The sequence below is a fragment of the Lepidochelys olivacea genome (genome assembly GCF_965140295.1).
Source record: "Lepidochelys olivacea isolate rLepOli2 genome assembly, chromosome: 5".
NCBI classification, from domain to species: Eukaryota; Metazoa; Chordata; order Testudines; family Cheloniidae; genus Lepidochelys; species Lepidochelys olivacea.
The window spans coordinates 68,780,128-68,806,591 of NC_140415.1; the positions used below are offsets into that span (position 1 = coordinate 68,780,128).

At 37.2% G+C, this 26,464-nt stretch overlaps 1 protein-coding gene across 2 annotated transcripts in view; it reads right to left on the reverse strand.

Moving 5' to 3' along the window:
- EFNA5 (ephrin A5) overlaps positions 1 to 26,154 on the reverse strand; it is a 272,486-nt gene extending 246,332 nt beyond the window's left edge. Inside the window, exon 1 of one of the 2 annotated variants that reach the window (XM_084627982.1) lies at positions 24,455 to 26,154. In XM_084627982.1, coding sequence (XP_084484108.1) covers positions 24,455 to 24,579 — 125 coding nt within the window. In that variant the 5' untranslated portion in view covers positions 24,580 to 26,154. The remainder of the gene's footprint in view (positions 1 to 24,454) is intronic. The other variant, XM_084627981.1, reaches the window with a different exon arrangement.
- Between the last annotated feature and the right edge of the window lie 310 nt (positions 26,155 to 26,464).

A 26,464-nucleotide genomic window follows, 5' to 3' on the forward strand; every position in this document is an offset into this window, starting at 1 on the left:
CAGGGCCCCCATCAGAAGAGAGTCATGTTTTATCAGCTTAGGCTTTCTTGCCTCAGTTCCCAAAGGTATTTCCGCCCATTCCCCCCTCCCACCACTAAGTCTGCCTTTTAGTTGTCTTAAAAAAAAAAAAACCCACCACTCATCAACATATGGTTACAGAAAGTATAAAATTAGGTGAAAGAAAGAGGGAGAGAACAGCCAGATGAAAGAGTAAAAAGCAGAACTGAAACTTGTCTTCCCCCAACCTCTAAGAAGAAAACTCCTACATGTTGTTTATGTAAAAGGATTCAAAAACAGTTTTCTGTATGTATGTCTCTCCCCATTCTTCTGAAAAGGTCTTTTCATTAGGATAAGCTGATTAATAAAAATTCAGCAGTTTGCCCATGGCTCCTTGAGAAGTGGTGAAGCAAACTGAAAGATGCAGGCGGAAGGTTTTTGTGTTGGAGACAATAAGTGGGATGACTTCTTAAATCCTTCGTTGTCATCCTCCATTAGAGATAGACAGACACCTTGGCTCAAATTCCTCAGACTAACACTACATTGCTACACTTCTTTATTTTCTATTAACCTTCATGAAAAGCTTTAACCCTTCCAAAGCGCGGGGGGGGGGGGGGGTTGTGTGTGTGTGTGTGTTTTATAATTCACCAAGTAAGTGAATGCTTTCTCTCATTTCGACAATTATTTAGATAAGCTGTTGAAAAGGCGCTACTGGACACCTATCAGGAGAGAGGACGCTTAGGAAACCAAAGACTTTCAGCTGTGAAATGTCATGTTTCAGTAGAGTTCAACAAAATGAATCCTAAAAATTGAAACTAAACATATCCTCATAATAATTTGTTCAATACCTTAAAATATTTCATACACTGATAAACAAAAAATGTTTTCTGGGCATAAAGAGATGTCAATAATTCTTCAGTAATAAAATCAGAAACAATGACACTATGTTTTTTTAAAGTTAAGAGGCTTTCACTGCTTCAAAGATAAACCCACTTATGTTAATTGGACCCTTAACCTTAATTAGTATCTAAAAGTCTACCTCCGGATAACATGATACATACCAGACTGGATCTCAGGTCTTAATTTTTGTCATAATCTTTAAATAATTATACTGTACTTTTTAAGTGTCAGAGAATGATAAAATGTATATGCCAACATTTTCACAGTAAAGGTGTGAAGCTAGGCATTTAAGTAAAAGGCAGGGCCAGATTATTTTTACTGGGTTCCTAACTTCAAGCATCCAAGTGCAAAAATTTTGACATCTCAAATTATAAATATTAGAAATATGATCACTGAAAAGTATTCTAAGCATGTGCACAGTAATCGCTTAACCAACATACATAAAACCAGCCAAACTCTCTCCTTTTCAGGCTTTGTAAAATATTACTCATTCACACACACACACACACACAAATAGTAGAGAGAGAGAGAGAGAGAGAGAGAGTGAGTGAGAGAGAGAGAGAGAGGGGGGGGGTATATAGACTAACGCATTAGATGTACTCAAAACAATTTTATGAACAGGAACAGGTTCACTTTTTTGATAGATAAGATATGCATGATAAGGGTTCCACAGCACAGATAAAATATATTCTAATAGCCTCAAAAGAAATCTTATAATTCATCAATTGAAAGATCCATGACCAGGTGCTTTAAGGTACTGTAGAATTACAAAAAATGTGTGAAATTATGTAACATTCACTGCAATACATAAGCATAATGGGTTGACTTAAGGACACTTTCCTAAGCACTGCTTATTTTTTTGTTGGTGTGCATCACAACCACCTTTCTAAAAAAATGTAACACATTCACACATACACACTTTGTATGCACTCACATAGACTTGTACAGAGTGTAATACAAATTCTAGTAATCGTAACCAAGAATCAAACAAACACAAATGCATTCTGGGATTTAAAACTGTATTACGCAGCTATGTATTACATTCCACTTCCTATTCCTAAATCACGAATTATCCACTCTTTAAAACGGAATAATAATAATAAATGTTTGATCACTTGCACCATATATAAAATCCATCCTTGGTCATTCAAAATACTAAATCACCTACTTTTATGTTTGTCTTTAAAAAACTGGAACGCACATAAAGAAAAACAAATGCCATTAGAAAACTAAAGCAAGGTCAGAGAGTGAGTCACTAAACTATTAGATAACATGGAAGTGAGGAACAGGAAAAGGCATAAAAACACGTTCAACAAATTTCTGAATGCAAACACACAGGCAAACATGAATATATTCATCGGTTTGCAATGGCTAGGCTGCCGTGTGTGTTTCCTGATCAATCTACTTGAAGCAATGGCTGATTGAGAACAAACCCTAACCTCTAGGAGAACCATTCTTCATTGTGCTCTGTGATTTCGATCAGTTCATTAAAAATCCACGGTGCCACAGGAAATGTGTTGAATCAGTTCCAATCAACCAGGAAACTGATTAAGATGAATCTGATTTGGGAACAGCTAAGGGAAATGTATGCTGAAATGGGGCTTGGGGTCAGTAAATAAATTAGATTTTTTTCCCCCTTCCTCCTTAAGCAGGTCTATTTCAATGTGAAGCTGAGTAGATAGTTAACAGGTGCATTAGTGTTCAGTTACATAGCCTATTGTAACCTGCCTCTGCATACATTAGCACAATCTTCATGCAAACATGTTTAATAAGTGCTTAGATTATTTCATTTCTTTCCTTTGTTGACTCTCAGTCTATAAAGCTTAATTTAAAACATTATTTTAAAAGCTTAATTTAAAACATTATAAAATTCAAAAGTTTTCTTTGATAGGTTCAGCTCATCTAACTTTTCAGTTCTTGTTGTGAAATTCTTTCAAACTACAATGAATCCAGTAAAATAAGGAATCACTGAAAACATTTTCAAAGTTTATGGTAAACCCATTCAACTTTGGGATACTATTTACTTTTAAATTTCTATTATTTAAAAGGTGAGAAAAAATAAATAATGATGACAACAAGGTGGGTGACAACATCTAAGAAAAAATAGATATAATCAATTATACACAAACAAACTTTAAATTTATATTGCATCTTCTAGAAACAATACTAATTTAGGATTAAATAAAGTTAAATACATGCATAAGTGTTTGCAGAACTGGGACGTTAGAGTGGAAACTGAACAAAACATATATTACAGTGTAATCTGTTTTCTAAATTGGTGTCTTTTTAAAAATGAGGAGCTGGAGAGGCTGATAAGAATATAACCAGTGCAGCAAAGGAGAAGGATGTATTAAGAATCTGTTAGACAAACAAATGTAATATAATTTATTAAAATTCCATTTGCTCATTTCTGAGTGACCCAATTGTCAGAAAGATGCACTTAAGCTTTAAGGTATTTTTCAAACACTTTTTTTTTTAAAATAGATCATAAATTTGATCATACTTGTCAAATTTGAATATTCAAAATGAAACTATTTTTGAGTTGTAGTCCTCAGTTAGGAATGTGCCTTTACTAAGTTTGAATAGTAGACGAGAATTTAAAAAAAAAATCAATATATACGGGAAACCACATTAGGTATGCCAATATGTTGGGTGAGGGGGTTCCCCCCCCCCAAGGTTTGAGGGCCCAATCCTGCTCCTATCCATTCAGTGACAGGTGCACAATTTACTTTATTTGGATCATGATGGGCCCTTATGTATGCATCAAGATCCTGCTGCTACTGAAATTAGTGTCAAAACTCCCATTGATTTCCATGGTGCGGGATAAGGCTCCAAGTGTTATTCCAATATTTGCATGGGTGAGTGTGCATATACCAGTAAATAAATATCTGCTCAATGAAATAAAGCTCAATTTATTTCAAGGGTTACATATATAAAGAGAAGAGTGTGTTTTCACATGTGATGGCATGTGGATACGAGAACGTTGAAATAAATGTGTCACAATCGCTATTTTTAATCAAGAAATACACCCCCAGCCCCCGAAAAAAATCATAAACTATTCCAGTAGAAAAATTATGTTTGAGGTTTTACCAACACGAGAGCAGGACATTCTAATTTTTGTATTTCATAGCAGCGGTAACTTGGCTCCACTTGCCTACTGCACATTAGGAAGAAAAATTACCCTCAATACACACACATTATATGGAAACAGAAAATATTACTTATAGTATTTTCAAGAGGGCTGAATACCAGTTGCTATGAGAACAATAACTCTGAATTTTTACATTTTTCTGCATATAAAATAATCGACCATAACACTGAAGTCATTGTATCCAGCAAGAAGCCAGGAGTTTGGGCATTCAGACTAAGTAAGACTGATATAAAAAGAAAAGGAAACTGGTCTGGATCCAATCCAATCATTTGGTTTCCTTATACTGTCGTTATTGAAAGTCACTCTGCATCTGAAGCACATGAGAAATTATTCTACGGATGTTTACTTTTATAAGTCAGTATATGCGGTTTTCACTAAAACATAAAAGAAAAGGAGTACTTGTGGCACCTTAGAGACTAACCAATTTATTTGAGCATAAGCTTTCGTGAGCTACAGCTCACTTCATCGGATGCATACTGTGGAAAGTGTAGATCTTTTTACACACACAAAGCATGAAAAAAAAAAAAGCTTTGTGTATATAAAAAGATCTTTTACACTTTCCACAGTATGCATCTGATGAAGTGAGCTGTAGCTCACGAAAGCTTATGCTCAAATAAATTGGTTAGTCTCTAAGGTGCCACAAGTACTCCTTTTCTTTTTGTGAATACAGACTAACACGGCTGTTACTCTGAAACCTGTCACTAAAACACAAAAATTTCCAGCTGTTAAAAATACGAGTGATAGTTACTATTTATGGCACACACAAAAAATGTGATTTTAGATTATTGGTTTAAAGGGAAAAATATACATTTATGGAAAAAACATAAATCTGCCCTTTTTTGTCTCATTTCTAATTCTAAATAGGTCTTGATTATTCTACTATTTGTGAACACAGACTAGCTAATGATACTGGACATAGATCTTCAGCACAGTGGTTGAGTATTCTTATACTATTGCAGTCAATTATATGAGTTTTGCATGAATCTCTCTGCTTGTTGAAAACCATCATTGTCAAACTTTAAAAAAAGTCATTAAATCAATATTCTATACTGAATTACTTTACAATCCTGTTTAGCCAGCCTCTGATTAACTGACACTCCTGGTTAACAGAAGGTTGGGCAAGTCCCCCCAACTGCAATGCACACCATGTGTTATTTCCACACTTATCTAAAGATCATGTATTCTGTATTCTTGGAAATACTATATTGCACAACATGGATTTAGAAAACTGTTTTCATGAGCTATAACCAACTTGGCATATTTACTGCACTTGTGAATGCATAACATTGAATACTTGCAGATCATTAGACAATTTTCACAGGATTCAGTAAAGGCTTTCTTCCATTCATCATACATACACCTCTGAAAGATTAGGATTCCACTTGCCATAGTCCTGTAGGAGACAACTAAAGTAAACTACAAGCTCATTTTTAGGAGCAGGCAATGTCATGCACTGTCCCTTCCTAAGGAAAGGGCCAATGCAGTAACAAGTTTAGACAACGGTTCTCTCAGAAGAGAAATAAAAAATTGTTTTTATACAGTGCCTTTCATACTTGAAGTATCCCAATATTCTTTACAGTAATGAGATAGACACCTCTTGGACACTGGCAAATATGGGAGCAGTTGAGCACTCAAAAATAGTTATTGCATTTGTTATCAGAACCCAAGAAAGACTATTAGCCAAGAATCCAGGCTCATTACCTAGTTGTTCCAAAACGTATTAGGGAATCTTTAACTACAACATGGGCAGCCACCAGAGACTGACAGAAGGGACCAATTTTAGGATTTCACTTAAGAGCCTTACCTAATCCTAGCCACATATTGTTAACTAACTGTTAGCCAAGGCAAGCAGCTACATGTATCTAACTTCTCCCACAGAGAGAGGGCAGCCAATGTTTGGCACTCCACTTCTGCAAAGTTTTCTGTAACCCAGAGTAAGCTCTTGCCCTCTTTGTTGTAGGTTTTCCGTTCCTCCACATTGAGCAGTTAGGAGATCAGCAGTGTTCCCTGTTTAATTTCCCCCACTGCTTTTCTTCTTTTTCTAACAGATGCATACTTTAGCCTTGGCTATGGAGTGCTGACTAAGGAGCAACAATAGGAGCTTTTCAAGTCTTCAGGGTAGGCTTTGAGAAGGGCTCAGCTCAGAGACCCAGTCAATATTTACTGCAGTTTAGAACCACTGTTTTAAGGCTCCTTCCAAGCAGAACTTACCAGTGGGGAACCCTAAGAGGTTGCCAGATTTTATTTTAACACGGAAGCAATGAGGAGGTAAAGAGATCACAACCAAAACCACTTTTTCATGAAAATAATCACGGTGAGAGAAGGAACAAACAAAGAAAAAAGGAGGAGGAGGAAGACCATAAAGGTGCAGAAGATTCTAAACAATGAAACAATTTAGGTTTCAAGACTAATTAGCAATTTAGAATTAGGAAAATCCTCTTCCCCTTAAAGCTGATTAGAAGAGTTTGAAAATCACATATCAGACAGCTACAGTATGCAAATCCAGTTAAAGTGACCCAAGTTAACCACATATGCAAGGACACTGATCATGAATGTACCATTTTCTTTTAGCCTGACTAAACATATTGTTTGATGATGTTTTGAAATTATAATTAAAAATACACCTGAAATTTGCTAGCGGAACAGAACTAGAAAAAGGAGACAGAATATTTTTTCCCCTCTATGACATTAAGGACCTAAGTTGTGTGCACAGAAGTAATTGTCACCGAAAACACATAAGTGACTTGTTTTAAATGGAAAAAGTAGGCAGTTACACATTTTCAACTTTTAGCTAAGCATTTTCCACATACACATTTCGTAGGTACAACTTCTGGATCAATTTTTTTAAAAATGGACACTAAAATGATTTCTTAGTACAGTATCTTAGGGAACAGCAATCATTAAAATAAAAACCAAATAAAATAGGACTGTCTTCTAGTAAACTAAAAAAAATTATGAAGGTTAGGTATAACCAGAGTCATAATGATCATCATTTACCTGTTCAAACTGATAGGTAACTGTATTTTTTAAAATGCTTAGAGACTTGTCCAAATGTAGCTTTCACATTTTCCCAGTTTACTTGTACTCTTCAACCAAAGACTCTGACAAACTGTAGTTTAGAATAGGAAAAATTACATCTTAAACTTCAGATGTGTCCAGACATATTGAAAATCATAGTTTATGACAGTCCTGGGGTTAAAGGGCATGCAACAGCAGTTCACTACTATTTTTTTGAAATGATGGAAAGTTGTGTTTTGTTTTTTACATTTCCCCCTCTTCCTGCTAGCACTTTTTTGATATTTTTTTTTAAATGGAGAATAGAAAGGATTCTAAGCTGCTTTCCTTTTTTCCATTTTACAGGTAAAACAGAAATGCTTATAAGCACAAAATAATAGCTACAAAGGATTAGCGCAATCAGATTACAGACTAAGGACAAGCAGGGCTAGGACGGAGAGGGATTCCAGAGTGAATGAAAGATGCTGTGAGTGTACTGCTTCTCCTAAGCAGAGTCTGAAAGGAAGACGACTAGATGTTTTCAAGAAAGATTCCTGGATAAATGACTCCAGGTATCACTTCACAGCCAGTTTCTCTTCCCCCACCCTTTTATATTGTACTCTCCCATTTTTCAAGCTAAACAGGAGTTTTAAGGGAGTGTTACATCATTCTTAAAACAATTCCCACAGGTCAAAGTTAGGAGGAAAATAGTTTTTAAAAGGGACAAAACATGCAGTGAAAACCAATGAAATACGAAAATAAAATAGACTTAAAACACCAGAACTGAAATATTAAGCACAAGAGTGAGGCATGGGAAATCTCTTTAGGGAACTCTTTCAATCATACCCTAACTTCTGAAATACATTGACACTACTAAAACTAGTTGAACTACTAGTTATACACTATTTCACTGTATTTAGAGATGCAAATCCTTCTGTGTTTAATCTTCACTGGTAGGATGTATGCAATGGGAGTTGTATGCAAATAGTTGTAGCATCTCGTCAGCATATCTGCGAGTATGCAACCAGTTCAGACTTTTACAATAGGTTCTTCAAATAAATATTACTATAATGTACTTACAGTATATACCCAGTGTTGATTTTATTAGCATCTCCACAACACTTAAATATCGATTAATACTCCCAGGCACAGTAAGGGTCATCTTCATATCCCCATATTATTGTCATGATTATGGATCCTTCATGCCACTCAGGTGCCTTTTGAATTGGCAGGATTATATTTTCCCCACATTTTTCCCTCACTGAGGAATATTTAATAATATCTGGCACAATTGTGATGTGGGCTATATAAGTGCTTAGAGCAGAAAATATCCTATTTTAAATTAGTAATTTTGATTAATTAACCTAGATGTTTTTCAAAATTAGATAGCCTGCTTGTACAGCCCAAGAACCTGATCCTGATTTTGATCTTTTGTCCTCTGACTGCTAACATGAGAATGTTGCATTTAAGTGCAATGTCATTACTAGTGGTAACCATGAGGAAAAATACAAATCTCTAACATCTTTACCAAATATTAATTCCATTTTTAAACTGTTTCATCCAGGAACTCTGCCTTGATCTAGGTGTGTTACGGCTTCAGACCCTCCCAGCTTTGTCCCTGGGCATTTTGATTAACATGTGGAATGTAGAGGACATTTTTGTCTTAAGGGCGTAACTTTACTGATATGCAAGGAAACACACAGTTCAAAGACCTTAACCTACCTCATACTGATTCTAATCTAAAAATCAACAATCTTGTAGGCACCTAGAGCACCTGCTTTATAGAAACAGAAACACACACACAGATTCAGACTTTCTTCCTTTGTATATGAGAACAAAAGTCCTAATTGGGTACTGCCTCAATGTCACTGCTAAGAAGCACAACGGTCTGATTTACCCAGAGAAGTTACGCTATAGTCTACAGGCAAACACACTTTCATCAATAAAATTATATTAGCTCCAAACCCAGCACCTAAAATAAAGTGCTTATGAAACTCTTCCAAATGTTTTGTTCTAAAGAAGGCCATTTTATCAGCAGTAAATCAAGATGGCTAATATGAAAATGAAAGGCTAGGAGTCCATTTTATATTGAACTATAAAATACAGTTCACTCAGTGACAGGGTCTGCTAAAGTAAAATAGAAAATAGACTGTAAAACACAAACCATTAAAAAAAAAAACAAAAAAACTAACCTGAATGGGACTAGAAACTAGGGCAGAAAATCTATCCGTAAGCGCTTTTGGCACATAAATTTTGTACGTTTCAGACAGAGAGAGTTTGCTGATGGCTATCAAGTGGTAGGTAGTCATGAAAATAGTAATGGGAAAGAAAAGAACAACTCTCCCACTTTAGTTATTTTCCTCCCCTTTGCCCTATGCTGTCACTCCTTACCTGCTATGCTAATATACATCAAATGACATTCCAGGACACTTATGGATTTCCTATCACTTGGTTTAAACTAAGAATATTTAACATAATGCCACTATTTTATTTAATAAATATTCTCTTTATGGTTCTCAAGCAAATGCTCAGCCTGCTTATGGTACATTTGCTAATGAAAGCAAAGAAACTATTTGCAAGACAACTTCTGTTCCAAGTTAATAAGAGACTTTGTCTGATTTATACTTCATGGATTTAAAGGACAATTATGCTATTAAATGTGTTACAAAATGATGCTCTGTGTAAGAAGTGTTTCTGGTATTTTTGTTTGGAGGTGGCTTCAGAAATTAATTTCTTAATACATCTATAATAGGATCTTTTTAAAAGAGAGCCTGTGAAGTGATCGGAATAATGCCACTGGAAATCCATGGGATATTTTGCCAAATTCAAAGAAATTCACCTGAAAAACAAAGTTATACACACATTTTTCAAAAATGTGTTGGATTCTTTAAGATAAATTCAGCATGAATACATATAAAAACATTATCTGGGCCCTGATCCTACAATGGGATCTGCTAACATGCCCCATAGAAGTAAATGAGACTCCACGTAAGTGAAGGGCTGAATCGATTTACAAGATTGGAGCTTAGTTTTCAAATTATTTTATTTTACTCAGTAGTTATAAGTAAAATGGTCTTATTTCACCAAGTCTTGTCTTTTAAAATTAAATCAACATCTCAACTTCCGGAGATTTCAATCTCCCCTACATTTTCCCCATTACATCAGACCTCACAAGGGATCTTCCAGTCCACCTAAATTCAACAAAACCATCAAATACACGACAGCATATTAAATGACAATCTTTAAAATTTACACCCTCCTAACACCCTCAGCCCTAATTTAGTTAAACTTACAGTGCAGGACCCAGTGCTTGAGATTCTAGGCAATGGAAGAGGGATGACTGAATCATCTAATACAGAGCTCATACTGCAAGGAGAGTTGATGGCTAGAGCTATACTGCAGAAGTAGAAACCCACTTCTCAAAAGGAATGCAACAAGCTGGTCATGTAGATAGAACACCACATAATTTTATTCACACAAGTAAGTGTTCGCAAGTTCCAGGTGGTCTTGAAAGAGTAACCTATCACATGATACTTCAAGGAGATTTCATCTGCTTTTACATATTTTGCACTCTTACATCTGATTAATTATGGTCTTACCTTTTTAAACTTCTGACTTTATTCACCATAGTTATCATGTACTAAACTGGTCTGTATTGTGTAAGGCAGTGATTCTCAACCAGGGGTACACACACCCCTGGGGATACCCAGAGGTCTTCCATGGGGTACATCAACTTATCTAGATATTTACCTAGTTTTATAACATGCTACATAAAAAGAACTTGCCAAGTCAGTACAAACTAAAATTTCATACAGACAATGATTTGTTTATACTTGTCTATAAACTATACACTGAAATGCAAGCATATTGACATTCCAATTGATGTATTTTATATTATATGGTGAAAATGAGAAAGTAAGCAGTTTTTCAGTAATAGTGTACTGTGACACTTTTGTATTTTTATGTCTGATTTTGTAAGCGAGAAGTTTTTAAGGGAGGTGAAACTTGGGGGGCATGCAAGACCAATCAGACTCCCGAAAGGGGTACAGCCACTGGTGTAAAGTATCCAACACACATCATAATTTAACTACTCCCTATTCTGTTTACCTAATAAAATATTACCGTGCAAAATTCATTCTCGAGGTTAACTCTATTGAAGCCAGAGCAACAATTGTTTAAAACCCACTTCCTTCCAGTTCCTCAAACAAGGAGGTTCCAGTTCTGTAAAAAACAAATTTAATAATGATTTGTACCCAGTTCTACAAACGTAAATAACTCTATGCCTGAGTAGCCCCATTAACCTCACGACTCACATACATAAAGTGCGTCTTGCAGATATACATGGCCCACATTTAAGCTCACGCATAACTAGTGAAGTCTAGGGGACTATGTCCATAAATACAGTTATGTACGTAGAACCTAATCCAACACCAACTAAAGTCAACTGAAAGGCTCCTATTGATTTTAACAGGAGCGGACTACGGCCTAGGCTTAAATGGTTGTGGAACAGGGATATCAAACCATGATTTTTAAAAGAAATGGGTGCCTAAAATTAGGCTCCTAAAATCCTCATTTATACACATACTGAAAATAAGTGCCCCAATTTCCCAAACTGATTATCACCTCATACTGCCTCCAGCAATTTAAAAAAAAAAAAAAACAAGGCATTTAAAGAACAGTGGGCACCTTCCTAAGGATTTAGGGACCCGACTGTAAATAGTATTTAGGCGGCTACATAGGCAGATATACAACAAATTAGATTTTCATAGCACATAGGCATCTAATTTCTATAGATTTAGGTATGTAGATACGCCTAAAAATCTCCCTTGGCATCTAGCTGCATATTTAGGTGTCTAAATACCTTTAAAAATCTGGCCCTAAGAACCTAACTTTACTCAGCCATCTTTTAAATTCTTGAGCTTAGTCAGTCAGTAAAGCAGAGTCTACATTTTGGTGGCTATGCAAGTAACAGTAATAACAAAAAAGTGGCATGATGTGCTGTCTCTCTCTTCCACTTTACTTACTGCTTGAAATGTTGATAAAATTTCAATTCTATCCTCATTTGTGTTTATAGCCTTATATTTGAAAGCAGACTTTTATATTAAAAAGAACTGGGCAAATGTTTGACGAAACCAAAACATCCCAAAGACATCCCAAAGCCCTATAGCCTGTCGATTTCATTGCAGATGGCTAAAATCCTTCATTTCTTACCAATAGATTCCTGGGTTTTACAAAAGCTATTATTTGGGGGTTTACCGATTTTCAACCAAATTTTGGACCATTCAAGTATATGAAAAAACAGATTATGTTAACAAAATCCAATACGTTACATTTACAGTATGTATGTTAATAACTTCACGTTTACACTAACTGTTTATCTGTTAAAGCAAGGCAATGTGTGTGCATGTGTGTACATACTGTTAATGAACAGTTCATTAAATAAACCACAATTAAACTGCTTTTACATTCAACACTCTTACTATTCTCTATTTGTTGCTTTTTTCTGTACTCCCATTCCTCCAGAAATAACCCTCAGATTTACCCAGAAAACTATGAAGTTAATTTTTGGCCCTAATTTTTACCCATTCTTTTAACAATCGTAATAACCACCAATAAATTCCTGGAAAATTTTAAAACAAAATAAAAACAGAAAACAAAGGGCCTTGCACATGGCCCACATCCCCAGATTGTAAGCAGAAAAAAAAAAAAAACACACCTGACTATACAGAGTAATTTGAAAATAACTGGCTGCATTTATTCAACTTCTTGATCAAGTTTACTATCCAGCCTGCAATCTAAAATGTACAATAGAACAGATGACTTGCACCCTTTCAATAAATGCAGGCAAATACAGCGTTGATCCCTGCAATTTTATTGGAAAGCTCAGTTCACAGAAAGCATGTGCAACAGAGAGAAAGGAAAAAGTGGGTGAACTGCAAGAGCAATAATATATATATATGATTTGATCACAAATTGGAGGGGGGAAAATTCTGCAAGAATTCAAGTCTTTTGAAGGCAGAAATTATGAACAAACATGTAAATGGCACTTCAATATAACTGAGTTTCCAATAGTGTTAGTGTGTGTACACTAAATATATAATGCATGTGTTTATATATGAACATGTGTATGTAAATATAAATATATTGATAAATATAATTGTGAGTGTATGTAACTGAGTTTCCCCAATAGAGTCAGAATGTGTTATACACACCCATGCTATTGGGGAAACTCAGTTATACTGATAAATATAATTGTGTACATCTGTACACACAATTATTTATATATACACACACAGTAACTCTTGGGTAAACTCAGTTATATTGATAAATGTGTATATCTATCTAGATACACACACACACGTACATACATGCACATGCATTACACATTGTTATACACACACTTTCCATGTTCTTTCCCCCTAAAAGCAGCGCTGACAATGGTGACAGTACAGTATGTAATTAGTTTTTTTTGTTCCCCTGACAGTCACAGCTCTGCAAGGACCCCTTGCCTTTTCCATTTGAAATGTTATGGAAAAAATACACTAATGGCAGGCGTTTAATTAAAGGCACAGCAACTATGATGGGAGCTGTGCCAGAAGTGATTTGCAGCTTTGGATAGAAGATATTCACAAAAATAGGTCTTTCTTCCCTATTCTAGTGCCCAAATTACTGAAAATGTGGGCTTTTCAAATATATTTTCCCTGTGACTGTTTACTGACAATTAAAACTAATATTATACTGTATTACCACTTACTCTAGTGCTACACAGCTTCAAATGACCCCCACCTTAAAATTACTGGGGAATGCTCAATAGGGAAAACAATGTGTGTTCATTCAAAAAAAGTGACATGTTATTTAAGAAGCTCAAGCTATTGACAACATCAGGAACACCACCACCAAAATTTCCCACCAACTCAAATTTGTAGTTAACATTTTTAAAATAGTTTTAAAGAAAATACATATATTGTGATAGCAGCTAAAAGGGCAACATATCCCCTTACTTTGTTTTAAAATAGCTTTATTCAATATTTAGAGTACATTTTCCCAATATCAACTATGACAGCCTCTCTAGTTCTGTCCCTGGGAAGTTGGGGGTTTGTTTGTTTTTGTGGGTTTTTTTGCCTGATTAATTAGCAATTGGGAGACGCACTTTTTGGCAGCTTTCACATCCCTATTATTTCCTCGGTCTGGCACAAAAACTGTCTGACGGGAGCACCGCTATTTGTACTGTACCCCTCTTAGTGATGGATCACTAATTTTTAATAAACTAAGCCCTAAGAGAACTATAAAAAGATGTAAAGTGTATTGAAGTAATAATAGTAAACAAATACAAAAGGGCAGCATGTAAAATATTAGGTCTTTTCTATACTATGCATGCAGTGGTTATCCAGGAGATCTCATGTAATCTGAAGGGGGGGACGGGGACGGCCTGAACCTGTTCTTTGCTACTTGTTCCAAATCTCAGCCTACATCTTTAAAAAAGGCTCTAGTGACTAAATAACGTGGATGAGGATTTTACTTGCAGAAGAATGTTGATATGAACCTCCCGTCATTGTTTCTCATCCCTCCCCACCACCAGATGAACAAAATTACTTTGCGCAGCAGATCTCTATGAAGAATAACCACAGAATTCTGGACCAAATGGTAGTAAGTTTATGTAACAGTCACAAATCCCTGGCTAAACTGAACAAAGTAACATTATTCTTAAATGGTAAGTTTTGGAATTTAAAAGTTAAAGTATCTTGAAATAAAATGGAAATTTGCAAATAGCTGTGAAGTCAATGGCAGAGCCTCCATCCCCCATTCAGCTGGCTCTCATATCAGTGACTTCAAAAATCAGTTTGCCATTCTGGTAGCTTAAGGCACTTTCTGTGCCAGTGCAATGACCATGCTGTGTGTGAGTGTCAGAAGGTCACCACTTTGAAATTCCAGCGTCTCTCTTTATTCCCTCCTTTCCTGAAAACACTAGGAGGGAAAGTAGGATTGAAAGCTTCTACTTTGTCAACTCCTACTTGCTAATGATAGGAGAATACATTTCCTCTCTCTAGGAGCATGTTTACTGTTCTTTTAAGTTGAATTATTTTTGTTTTTGTTCAACAGCAACTTTACAGTACAACTCAAAGAAAACCTCACTGATACCAATAAAACTGCAGGGAAAGACAAACTTCTAATGCTATCAAGGGCAGGCAAATAATAAATCTCCAAATTACCCAACCCCACTAACTCACCAACTAAGCTAAACTAAGGCACAACAAGTTTCTGTTGTCATAAGGAAAAAATGCTTTTTATTTACTCTCTCTTTCTGTTGTATTTTTATACAAGGAGCATAACAGTAGCTGCAGTTACAGGTTTGACAAACACTAATAATTTACAGGAAACTTAAAAATGTAAACCTCAAAAGCTTGGACCAGCAAATAAAGATTTTTTGCGTTTACCACATAACTAAATCAGAGGAAAAATATTTTGGCAACAGTGGCCTTTAGAGGTCTTTGTTGGTCAGTTAAGGAACAAGTTATCTGTTCATTGTTAAAGCGCGTCATTTCTCCATTCCTTCGCCCTCCCCCACTATTTTAGGGCATATTTACTATTATAAAACATCTGTCACAAACATGTTGAGTGAATCAAAATAGAGAATGTCTATTTAATTTTTAAGGTTCTTTGGAGCCATTTTATTAATTCAAAGAAAGACAATGGCAGTTCTGGTAAACTGTTGCCAGCCCGGGGCCAATCACTAACCAATATTGCCAGTCCAAGACAGCAGATTGGCACAGTAAAGATTATCACCATATCAACAGATAGAATAAATTTTAAAGTTGGCATCAAACAAAAATCTACATGTTTGGTTACACAGCACCACAAAAGTTTTGTTTTTATTAAGTGATTTAGAATTTACTGAACCCTGATTCCACAGTAAAGATAAGCACTTGGTATCTGGAGAAACATACTCAGCAGGGAAATTACACTTTAAGCAAAACAAAATACAAACCAAAACCACACAGTATAATAATGTGCATTATCAAAAAATCATTATGTCCCTCAATAATTCCCTACGAGATTATATAACTGTGGGGGCTGAGGAGTATGCACGTATGTAGGAGGCAAGATGGTTCTTCATAACAAAGAACCTGAATATGTGGATTACTACTTTAAAATGTACAAAAAGCAAAAATGCAATGTTTCGTTACTAGCCACTAGGGAAGTGCTAAGGTATACAGCGTGTGTTCGTGGACCACTCGAGTGCAATGTGGATTTGCCAGCGGCTGGCAAGCATTCACCCAACAGCAAAGAAATGAAAAAGAACTTTGGGGAGAAAAAAGAATATATTCTTCTAATGAACAACGGATGTCTTGCCATAAAGTAAAGATTAATTCTGGCACAGCGAGTGAGTTTTATACAAAAGCACGTGACGCAGAAATTTTAATCTTTTAAAAAAAAAGAAAAAGAAAAAAAAGAAACAGGCCAAATATTTGCTATAAAATAGAACACAGCATTTAGCAACATGTTAGCAAATTGAAGGGAGATAAAAGTAGAAACCTCACGCTTCTCCCAGTCCAGTTTTTACCTCACCAAATGACTCTCAAATGGTTTAGTCCTTCTCTACTCTCCATTTCCATTTCACTGCTCTCCTCAAGAGCCGAACAGGCTCAACTCAACCAAAAATGGCTCTTTGGAAAGTACTTGGTGTAACTGAAATGAAAGTAAAAAGTTAGCCAAGCAACCTACCAATAATAATGCAGCAAAGTAGTTTTTGTTGTGCAATTGTCTCCCGGACAAATATATTCACTTAATGAGCGAAAAGGAAATTTTTAAAAGTAAAAACACACTTCTGCTGTAAATACTGTATTCATAGATTTCACCTTATTGAAAGTTTTTGACATGCCTGAATCTTTGCCCATTCATGCTAACAGATTACAAAGTAGTTGCAATAGAAATTAAAAAACAAACAGGCTTGAAGATTATAAATGAAAACTGCCGATCATGAAGAACTTGCTATCAAACATCAGTATCAGCAACTCAAGTATATACCTTGTCAGTTAGCAGAACGTTCACACATTTAGCTACTAGATGCTCTCTCACTGAAATGCATGTTATTGCTCCTTTATTTAACTGAAACAAATCATGGAAAAACTCTAGCATACGAGATAGTCAAACATGGGTATCAATTACAAACATTTCTCTACGTTTTGCAGCAAGTATTGAAGAAAAATAAATTAGTTAAACCCATTTTTATTCTCAACTTAAATGAAAAATAAGGATTGACAGTTCATTTTCATCTACCTTTCAAATGTCAAATATATAAAGTATAATTCTTAAGACAAAGATTTTATTTTATTTTATTGGAACCTATAGAACTCTACCTGAGTGAAATCCAAGCTCATGATCACTGTAAAATAGTGTATTCTCTTTCAAATGGTTGATTTTAATATAGATTCTTTTTGTTTTAAATTTTGCCAATACCGGAATGTATCATTTCACTATTTTGCAATCGATCTTAGGATCCTTAAAAACCAGGGTTTCAACTATATGGAGGCTGGCACAGTAAAGAATACTATTCCATTTTAAATGGGCTCAACTATTGTAATCCATCATGTAGAGAGTACAATTAACAGAGACAATGCAAAAGTACCAGAAAGAATTCTGAGACCTGAAGATTTTTATTTTTATATTCAACTATGCTGAAGTACATTACCATAGGTTTACTCACAATAGCTGTAATAATCACCAGAAAGCAGTTTCAATAACATGCCTGTTTTAAACTAAACATGTCCATTTAATTATGTTAGTATGCTGCTGACTACATCTTTATGCAGAAGTGTTAAGAAAATTTAAACAAAACAGAATCCTCTCTTCTCAATAATGAATACATCATTCAGCAACAGTAGAAGATTAGATTAATCATGAGCCCAAAGACATTTTTTCAAAGCAGTGCTCAGAAGTGGAGAGAAGGGCATGGAGTGAGTAGAAGAAGAAAAAAATTCTTGAGCTTCTCTGCATTTCAATTTTAAGACATTTCTTACATAAAACCCTTAACCTGTCAACCAAAACAAAAGGACACATATTGCTAACCAAGGAAGAATTTCACTCAACTCATAGTTTCTCAGACTGCAAGAGTGTCTTCTCCTCAATATTGTTTTCTCCAACATGAACTATTGCCTCACAGCAACATGAACTCCCCACAACCCTCCCACTTTATGTGCTCTTTTAATTAAATCACAATATTTAAGCAGTATAGCGTACTTCCTAATGTGGGATTATTTCAGGAAAAAAGCAGTAGCACTGTATTTTAATAAATGCAGAGAATTCTCAGTGGTTTGTTTTCTGAAGCAGAGGCCTGTAATTTCATGTGTTTCATATTACATTTGTTTATATACATTGCTACTAAGGGACTACCAATGTGTGAAAGAAGTAGGGTAGTGGAGGGGAAGGCCAAGAACTAAAAACCACATTATTCAACATTTTTTTATTTTTAATCAAATAAGAAATTGTATTTTTTTTTATTGGAAGAGGATGGCTGGGAAACCGTTTGTACAACACACTGTTCATCCTGTGAGTTTAGCCATCTTTATTAATTAAAAAAAACTTTCATATTTCCTTTCTTTTCTTGGTGGTTGTTACATTTATGCTATTCTCCCCCCACCACCACCACTTTTTAAAGACACTTCTATGTGTCTATGTACATGTATGTGTGTGTATGTATGCCCCTCCCTAAGACTGCAAAGGCCAGGACTCCTGAAGGACTAATTGTATTCATTCATTTTCCCAGCCCAGCATGGCACTGGTAGATTGCTGGGCTCATAGCAACAAGGGAGAAAAAGAAAGGCTCATCTTTATCTGTCCTTCTCCAAGGAAATAGGGCCAGTGGGCAGAGTGTAATGAAATGCCCTCACTATGGGCATTTGCAAAAGTTTAAATGGGAAGAATTTCAGGAGAGTAATTTACCCCTTAACTAAATTTCCTCCCTGCAAAGATGTGGGCCTGTAAAACTATTGTGCAGGTTTCACAGAGGGACGCCATGACTAATTCAACCAAAAGGTATTTTTTCAGAGTCACAAAGGGAAGAGTAACATTATTAAAATCTGCTAAGCTAGGTGAAATGAACTACTGAAGCCTCTACTGCTGCACGTTTAATCATAAGAAATGTATTGGGCCAGAGATCTTATTGTCTTTCCGATTTGAGCTGCCAGATAAAACTATCCCTCCAAATACAAGACATATCGTACCCAAAGATGGAAAGACTGAATACTTCTGGTACTGAAAGCAGTATGTCCCTTTTGAAGTTTAACAAATTCTGAATGATCAATATCAAACACCTTGGTTCTCCCCACTTTGCTCCCAACACCGATTCAAACTGATCAGTTGAAATCTATACTCTCTGAGCTCCAACGCTTTCCATGTAATTTCCCTCATTTCTGCAGGAATATTTCATGGTTTTAAAAAATAAACCCATCCATACGACTTGTGCATTTGAAATCAACATATTATGGCCAAATTTTCAAACGCAGGTGCATAAAAACATGCTGAGGTACTTAGATGTAGGACACAGTTTTGAGAAGTCAACAGAAGCTGAGGGTGCTCATAAACTCTGAAAACGAATCTGAAAAATCAGTCCACTTCTTTCAGGCTCTGATACAGGAAATCACTTAAGTGAACACTTATCTGTTAGCATATACTTAAGTCCTGTTTATTATAATGGGACTTAAACAGGTACATAAGTGCTTTTGTGAACACAGATACTTCCCTGAATCAAGGGCTAAGTGCCTAACTATGGATTCAGCTTCCTAACTTTAGACACCTGCATTGGAAATTTTAATCTATTCATGGAATTTACAGGAACACGCTCATTTTTCTACTCTGTACTTGAGACCTCAAGCAACTGTCCTAATGAGAACTCTAATATTGATGAGTCAAATTATGGCATCACTTATGATTATTAGAACCATAGAGTTAGAGATTAAAATTATTTTGACTATATTGTTTCCAGTAGACCCTCATATATACACACATATCTATATTTAGAGCGATCAATCCATGAATACAAATAATTATATTGAATTTTAAATTACATATATTTTTACCTAAATTATTTATTACAGCCAACGGCATACACCCTTCTCATGTAAATACCGCTGATTTCAACAGAATTAGTTCCAAGTGAGACGAGCAAGATTTTGCCCTTTGTATTAGTGATAAGAGATTTGACCTAACTAGAAACACACACTATTTAAAATTCTTTAAAACCAGAATCAATTTATAAATTCTACATAACATGCAACTCTTGAAATAACTTATATAATTAAACAGAAATTGCAGTCTTGAAATGCAATCCTGCAATGAGTACAGCGCATAGCACTTACTACGGCAAGTCGTCCAATTTGACTTCAGTAATACTACTCACAATGGCAAGTGCTCAGTAGCTAGCAATTGCAGGATCTGGCCCTAAACGGGAGAAATGTCGGTGACCGAATCGTCATCATCAAGGTACTGATGAGTCAGATGAAATCAATATGTTGCATTCTGAATGAACTCTCAAAACTATGTTAAATGTTGCACACAGGAACGTGGCTATGACAAGAATCTTACTATTTCTCTACAGTGAAGTGGTACTTCTGCAGTCACAGATGTAAGACTAATGTGTTTTAGGAGAAGATCAGAATTCACAAGCACTTTAACATCTACAAAACCACGTATAAAAATCACTTGCATAAAATTTTCAAGAATACCTATTGTAAAATATTCTATCCACAAATTTTTACACAGAGTTTCACCTGTAATAAAGCAACCTTATTTTACCACATTTTAGAAAAGCTTCACATTTATAGAAGTGGAACATATGTTTTTATTTGGAATCAGCATATGGAATTTATGAGGAGTCATATATTTTGTTAATTAAAGTGACATAATAGGAAGTAAGCAAAATGATACTTCTAAGTGATTTTTCTGAAAATACATTTGGATGATTTAAAAATAAATTACTTGTTATATTACTAACCGTATTACAGAAGATATTTTAACTATTCTACCAGGATTTTGGCATCTATTCAAAAAATATCCAATACAAACCTTTGTAATATACTCATGGTGTTTTATTTAAGGAAGTGTGTTTCATACTGCAGGCACTAATCTATTTGCACCACTCATCAGATTGTTAATATGACTTTTTAATAATAATAATAATAATAATAATAATAGGAATTATTTCTGTTTTCATAAGTTGTTTAGTTAGGTTAGTAACTATAAAACCAAGATATAGCTGTACTTGTTAGAAGTAAATGAAAAATCTATTCACTCAAAAGGTTTGAAGAAACTGTATTGTAGAGCATTTTTCTATTTTCTTACGCTTGAATTGAAATTTGAATTTTTAACTGAATAATTAGTTCACAATGGATTGGTAATTTTGGATAAATATTATAAAAAAGTAAGTTAAACTATTATGGCTACATTAGAGGTCAAAGAAATACAACATTATTTCACCTGCCAATTCAGATTGTTAATATCCAATTAGATATTGTTTTTGATTGCCACATGTTAGTAAAAACAAAATGCAGTCAATCCTCTGACATACAAAGAAAAATTACTGACAAGTTATGACTATTGAACAGCTGACTAGTTTTAAAATTTTGATAACCAGACTGAATGTTACCTTCTGAACTTAGATCCTGACAAAGGCAATACAAAATACAAAGCAAGTTTTCCTCCCATCCTCTTATGTATATTCAAACAGATGTTTGCCTGTTTTTATAGCACAAGATTGTGGAACTTGATAGGCATGAACAAAATACAGAGTTTTACTGCCACTACTCTATAAAACAGAAGAGTAGCTCTTTATAACTTTACCATATTTTAACTCTTGAACAAACATGTAATATAGAAACAGATACTTTAAAAAAAAAGGCTGCTTCCTATTTTAAGATATCAAGAAAGTGTTTTTTGTTTAGTTTTGCTTTGTTTTTTAAGAAGAGATGGCTTAAAATAATTTTTAATGAACTCATGCTCCTCCTGTATTTGGAAGTTTAACAAAACAAAGTTTTCTTTGAAGATGTTGAAAGTTTAAGTTACAAAAGGTTATTTTACAGTGATGTAAATTTATAAAGTTTAATAAAAATCATTACAAAGCAACCCATTAAATACATACTACTTATTGTCACATTAAATATTATTTCAAGTATCTTCACCTTTTTACAAGCCATGCATAATAACTACACACAGAGAAGCAGAAAAGTTAAAATTATAGACTTTTTTTTTAAAAAAAATCTCCATACTAGCAACATGTGCATATCATTTGGTCAAATTTACTCCCTCAAATATTTCTCTCTCTTTACAGTAGAGTAAGTAAACATTGTTTGTTTGAGGGTTGATTTTTTTTTAAATGATTTTACTGTGTTTCATTTCAACTTTATTTTAAGAAAACTTTGTTTGATGACACAATTTTTTTTAAAGAGGCATATGCTTTAAAATATATCTAAGTGTGATGGGAGGTAGGACCTTCCTTAATTCTACTCTAGTAGTACTTTAACATTATGCCCATGGTGACAGATTTTTTTTAAAAAAAGTATAGTTACTCATCACAACTAAAAAATTATCCAGATAAATCATTATTTTCTGTCACTCTTCTTTTACATGAGTTTAACTTTACTGAAAAGCTGCCATCAGAAGCATAACATTAAAGAACTAAGCTAACTAGCAAACTCCAGGCACTTGAAAATTCTGCCAGTTAACTTTGGCTTCAAAATAGGTGATACCAATGGTATACAGAGTACAAAGATATTCTGCAAACAATGCAGATGTATTAAAAAACATGACGTAACAAAAATCAATGTGCTAATCGCAAACCAAACAGCAGTATCAGAAACATAAAACAGAGATAACCTAAGGTCCTCAAATTTACTTTGACTAGGTTGACAGGTTTAAAAAAAAAATCTGCTCACATTTACTTTAACAAGGCAAAAATACAACAGGTGACTTTTTACTTAAACATATGGATACCATTTGGAACAGGACTGAAATATCATTATACTGAAGTAAAGGGGAAATAACAGGAACACTGATAGATGTTAAATAAAACCTCTTATTTCAAAGAAGGTTCATTTAACATTATGAATAGAAAGTTTTTAAATAAAAATCTTTCATTTATAGCTACACTGTCCAAAAACGTGCAAAGATACAAAAAAAAAAAATCTTTTAGCACAATCCCAACTGGAAAGCTTGCGGTCTATTTGTCTTGTCAACTATAATTCAAGAACAGTTTGATTCTCACTAAGTGGCTCAGTGAACAACTGGTTCCTCCTCCCACACCAACATTTATAAATGTAGTTCTAAACCATCAGATGCCCCTTTCATTGTGAGTGCATCACTAACTATTGCACTTGAATTTGCTATGACAACTTGAGCAAGAGAAGCTGCCCTTTTTCATGGGAAACGTTCAGTCCAGGACTCATCTACAAGTGCTGAAGTTTTAGAAGTTGGAGGCTTCTTTGCTCCGTTAATGTGACTTAACCAGCTTACATAAATTCATGCAGAGGGACGCTGCTCCTTTACTCCATCTCTGAAGCCCTGATATGGAACAGCTGCTACATGTGGCCGCAAGGAAGCCAGTTCCAGGCGCCTCTAACAATCTCAATCCAGGCAAAACGTTTCCCTTCTCTCCCTAGCGAAACCCTCTTACAGAAAAGTAATTCCGCCCCCCCCGAACAAATCCACTATAAACAGGTTCACTATAACGGAGGCGGCAGTGCACTGAAACAGTTCAAGACTTTCATTTCACATCATTATAAAGAGTTTCCCTGCAGCAGAGGTCAGTATAAATGGGTTTCACTACCGATCTAGAATAGGGAATTAGATTTTAAAATGTTTATAAACGCATATGCTTACACAGATGCCGATATATGTACAGACACACATACGCAGAGTTCATTATTAACTGTAGATGCCGCACCTCCACTTTGATACACAAGTATCACTATTTGGCCCTCTAAGGAACCAGAGTGCCAAGCACAAGGGGGCAGTTAGCCTGATGCAATATTGTTTGCTATGGAGAACCGGGAAGACCCAAACTAAGCGTTCCCCCTCCTGCTGCACTTAACGCAGCCCGAAGAAGAAAGTTTTCGCCCCTCTTGCAGACAAGTAGGTTTCCAGGCACTGGTCGAGAGCCTCCTACTCCAGCCCCGAAGGGCGCTGCCCAGAAGCCCTTCTCTGTCGGCTACGTGAAGTAGGGGGACAGCCCCTTCCTCTCCTTCCCAGTCCTCGTCCCCTGTGCTCGGAGCACGTGTACAGCCGGAGGAGCGCTCCGATCTTCCCCCGGCGTGCGGCGCTGCTCACTCCGATGCCCGGCTCCTCACGCCGCCCGTGGGAGAAGAGCCCAGCACAGTGGGTGCTCGGGGATCGGCTCCCACGCCCGCCCCTCGCCCTTCTTACCTGGGGTTGGTGCTGTTCCAGTAGACGGCATAGCGATCGGCCACCGCCTTGGAGCCGGGATCCTGGCTGAACACACACATCCAGAGCACCAGAAACACCAGCGTCAACATCTCCACGTGCAACATCACTGAGTCCCGGCCCACACCGCCACCGGGGGGTGTCCACTCAGGCAGTCAAGTCACAGAAAGGGCAGGGAGGGGGCCACACGGAGGCTGCACTGACAAGCCGCAGCAAGACGCCCCCCCGATAGGGTGTGGCCGGGGGGGGGGGGGAGGATCCTTAGGTCCCTTCAGGAGCCGCTGGAGCTTAGTCACCCCGGCAGGGGGATGTGGGAGCCGAGCCGGGCGGCGGCAGCCGGGAGTCCAGTGCGGAGCCCACGAGGAGACATACACCGGTGCCGGGAGGCTGCTAGCGCTAGGCTGGGGGCTCCTCTCAAGGCACCGCTCTCCGGCCTCTTGCAAAGTTACTTGGTGGCTGGTGGCACATGCGGGGAGGGGATTCAAGGTCCTTCCTTCCTTCGCAGCCCTCCGGCTCTGGAGGCAGCTGCAACCGGTTCAGGTAAGCGCGCGAGGATGGAGGGGCACCAGCAGCAACAAATCTTCCCCCTGGCGCCCTCCCCCCCGGGCTCCTGGGGATGTGTCCAGGCAGCTGGGCCGGGCGGGAGGCGAATCCGTGCAGCAAGTACAAAGTTTGCGGCTCCCCCCCCACACACACACACACACTGCAGAAGGGCAGCAAGCGAGCCCCGCGCAGTCCGGCTGCTGCGCGGATGGAGCTGGGGAGCCTGCTCTGCAGCAGAGAGCGTCTCGGGTGGAGGAGACTTCGTGGGGTGGCTTTCTTGTCCTTCCTGTTCCTGGGCGCTGGATGCACCACGGACCGAGCCACAGCAAAGGCACAAAAAGCGGCCAATCCAAGCAGTACTGCGGCGCGGGACTCGAGCAGATGGAAATGAGGGTGTTTTAGGAGAGGCTGTAAAACCAGCCGAACCCCGCAGGCGCGGAAACTGAAAGCCCACAAACTCCTCTGGTGATGCTGGTGTCAAGCCGCCTCCTCTGCACAGGGAACGAGATGGAGCCGCAGGAATCTCCTCCCTCAGCTTCCCAAAGTGTCTGTGTTAGAATAAAGCAGGGTCCATCCCTGAACCATCGACTTGGGACGAAGGACGAACCAGTTTGAAGGAGCGAGGGAAGGGGGAGGAAAGCAAGCACCCCTCAGAGGACTACATCAGAAAACAAATCAAGCCTTCGTCTTGGTCTTGCCCGGCAGCTTTTCCCTCTGAAGAAAAAAATATTCCGCCCTAGCAAGCAAATACACTTGAATGCAGCGGCGGGGAGGGGGGGGGGAGTCAGTTTTGAAAAAAAAAATGTTTGGGAGGGGGGGATATTTAAACTGTCACGCCCCCTTTTGCAACGCTGGTCCCTTCACTGCCTGTAAATCCGACATCAGCAGCCTAGGAAAATCTAGGAGCCTAGTGCTCTGGGCGTCTGTGTGCATGTGCGTGTGCAACAGACAGCTGCATAGCTATATACACGGTATATCTATCTATTATATATATACACACACGCACATACATACACATGCGTGTGCGTCAGAAGAGAGATCTGGAAGCTGGTGTGTGCGAGGAGTAGATGCACGGAGGAGGCGCAGACATCTAGCTCGGAGCACAGGCGCTGCTGGTTGATCATGTGGGATTTTTGCATGCAGTTTACTTGAGCAAGGGAGGGGGGGATGTGCCGGCGCAGCCAGTCAGGGCACAGCCTGCTGTTTGCTTACAGACTGCTTTTTTCCCCTTTTTTTTTTTTTTACTGCACGCGGATTGGTTTACGACGCGAGAAAAGGGGCGTTTCCTTCTTCTCCCCTACCCCATGCCAAAAAATTTACCCAGCCTCACCTTCCTGAAACCTGACTAATTGAATTACAAGGAGCTCCGAGTGGTCCCTATATGGCCTTACTGCTAAATGTAACCATGTCAACCCAGGTTCTGTCTAGGGGTCCTCTCTCACTCACATA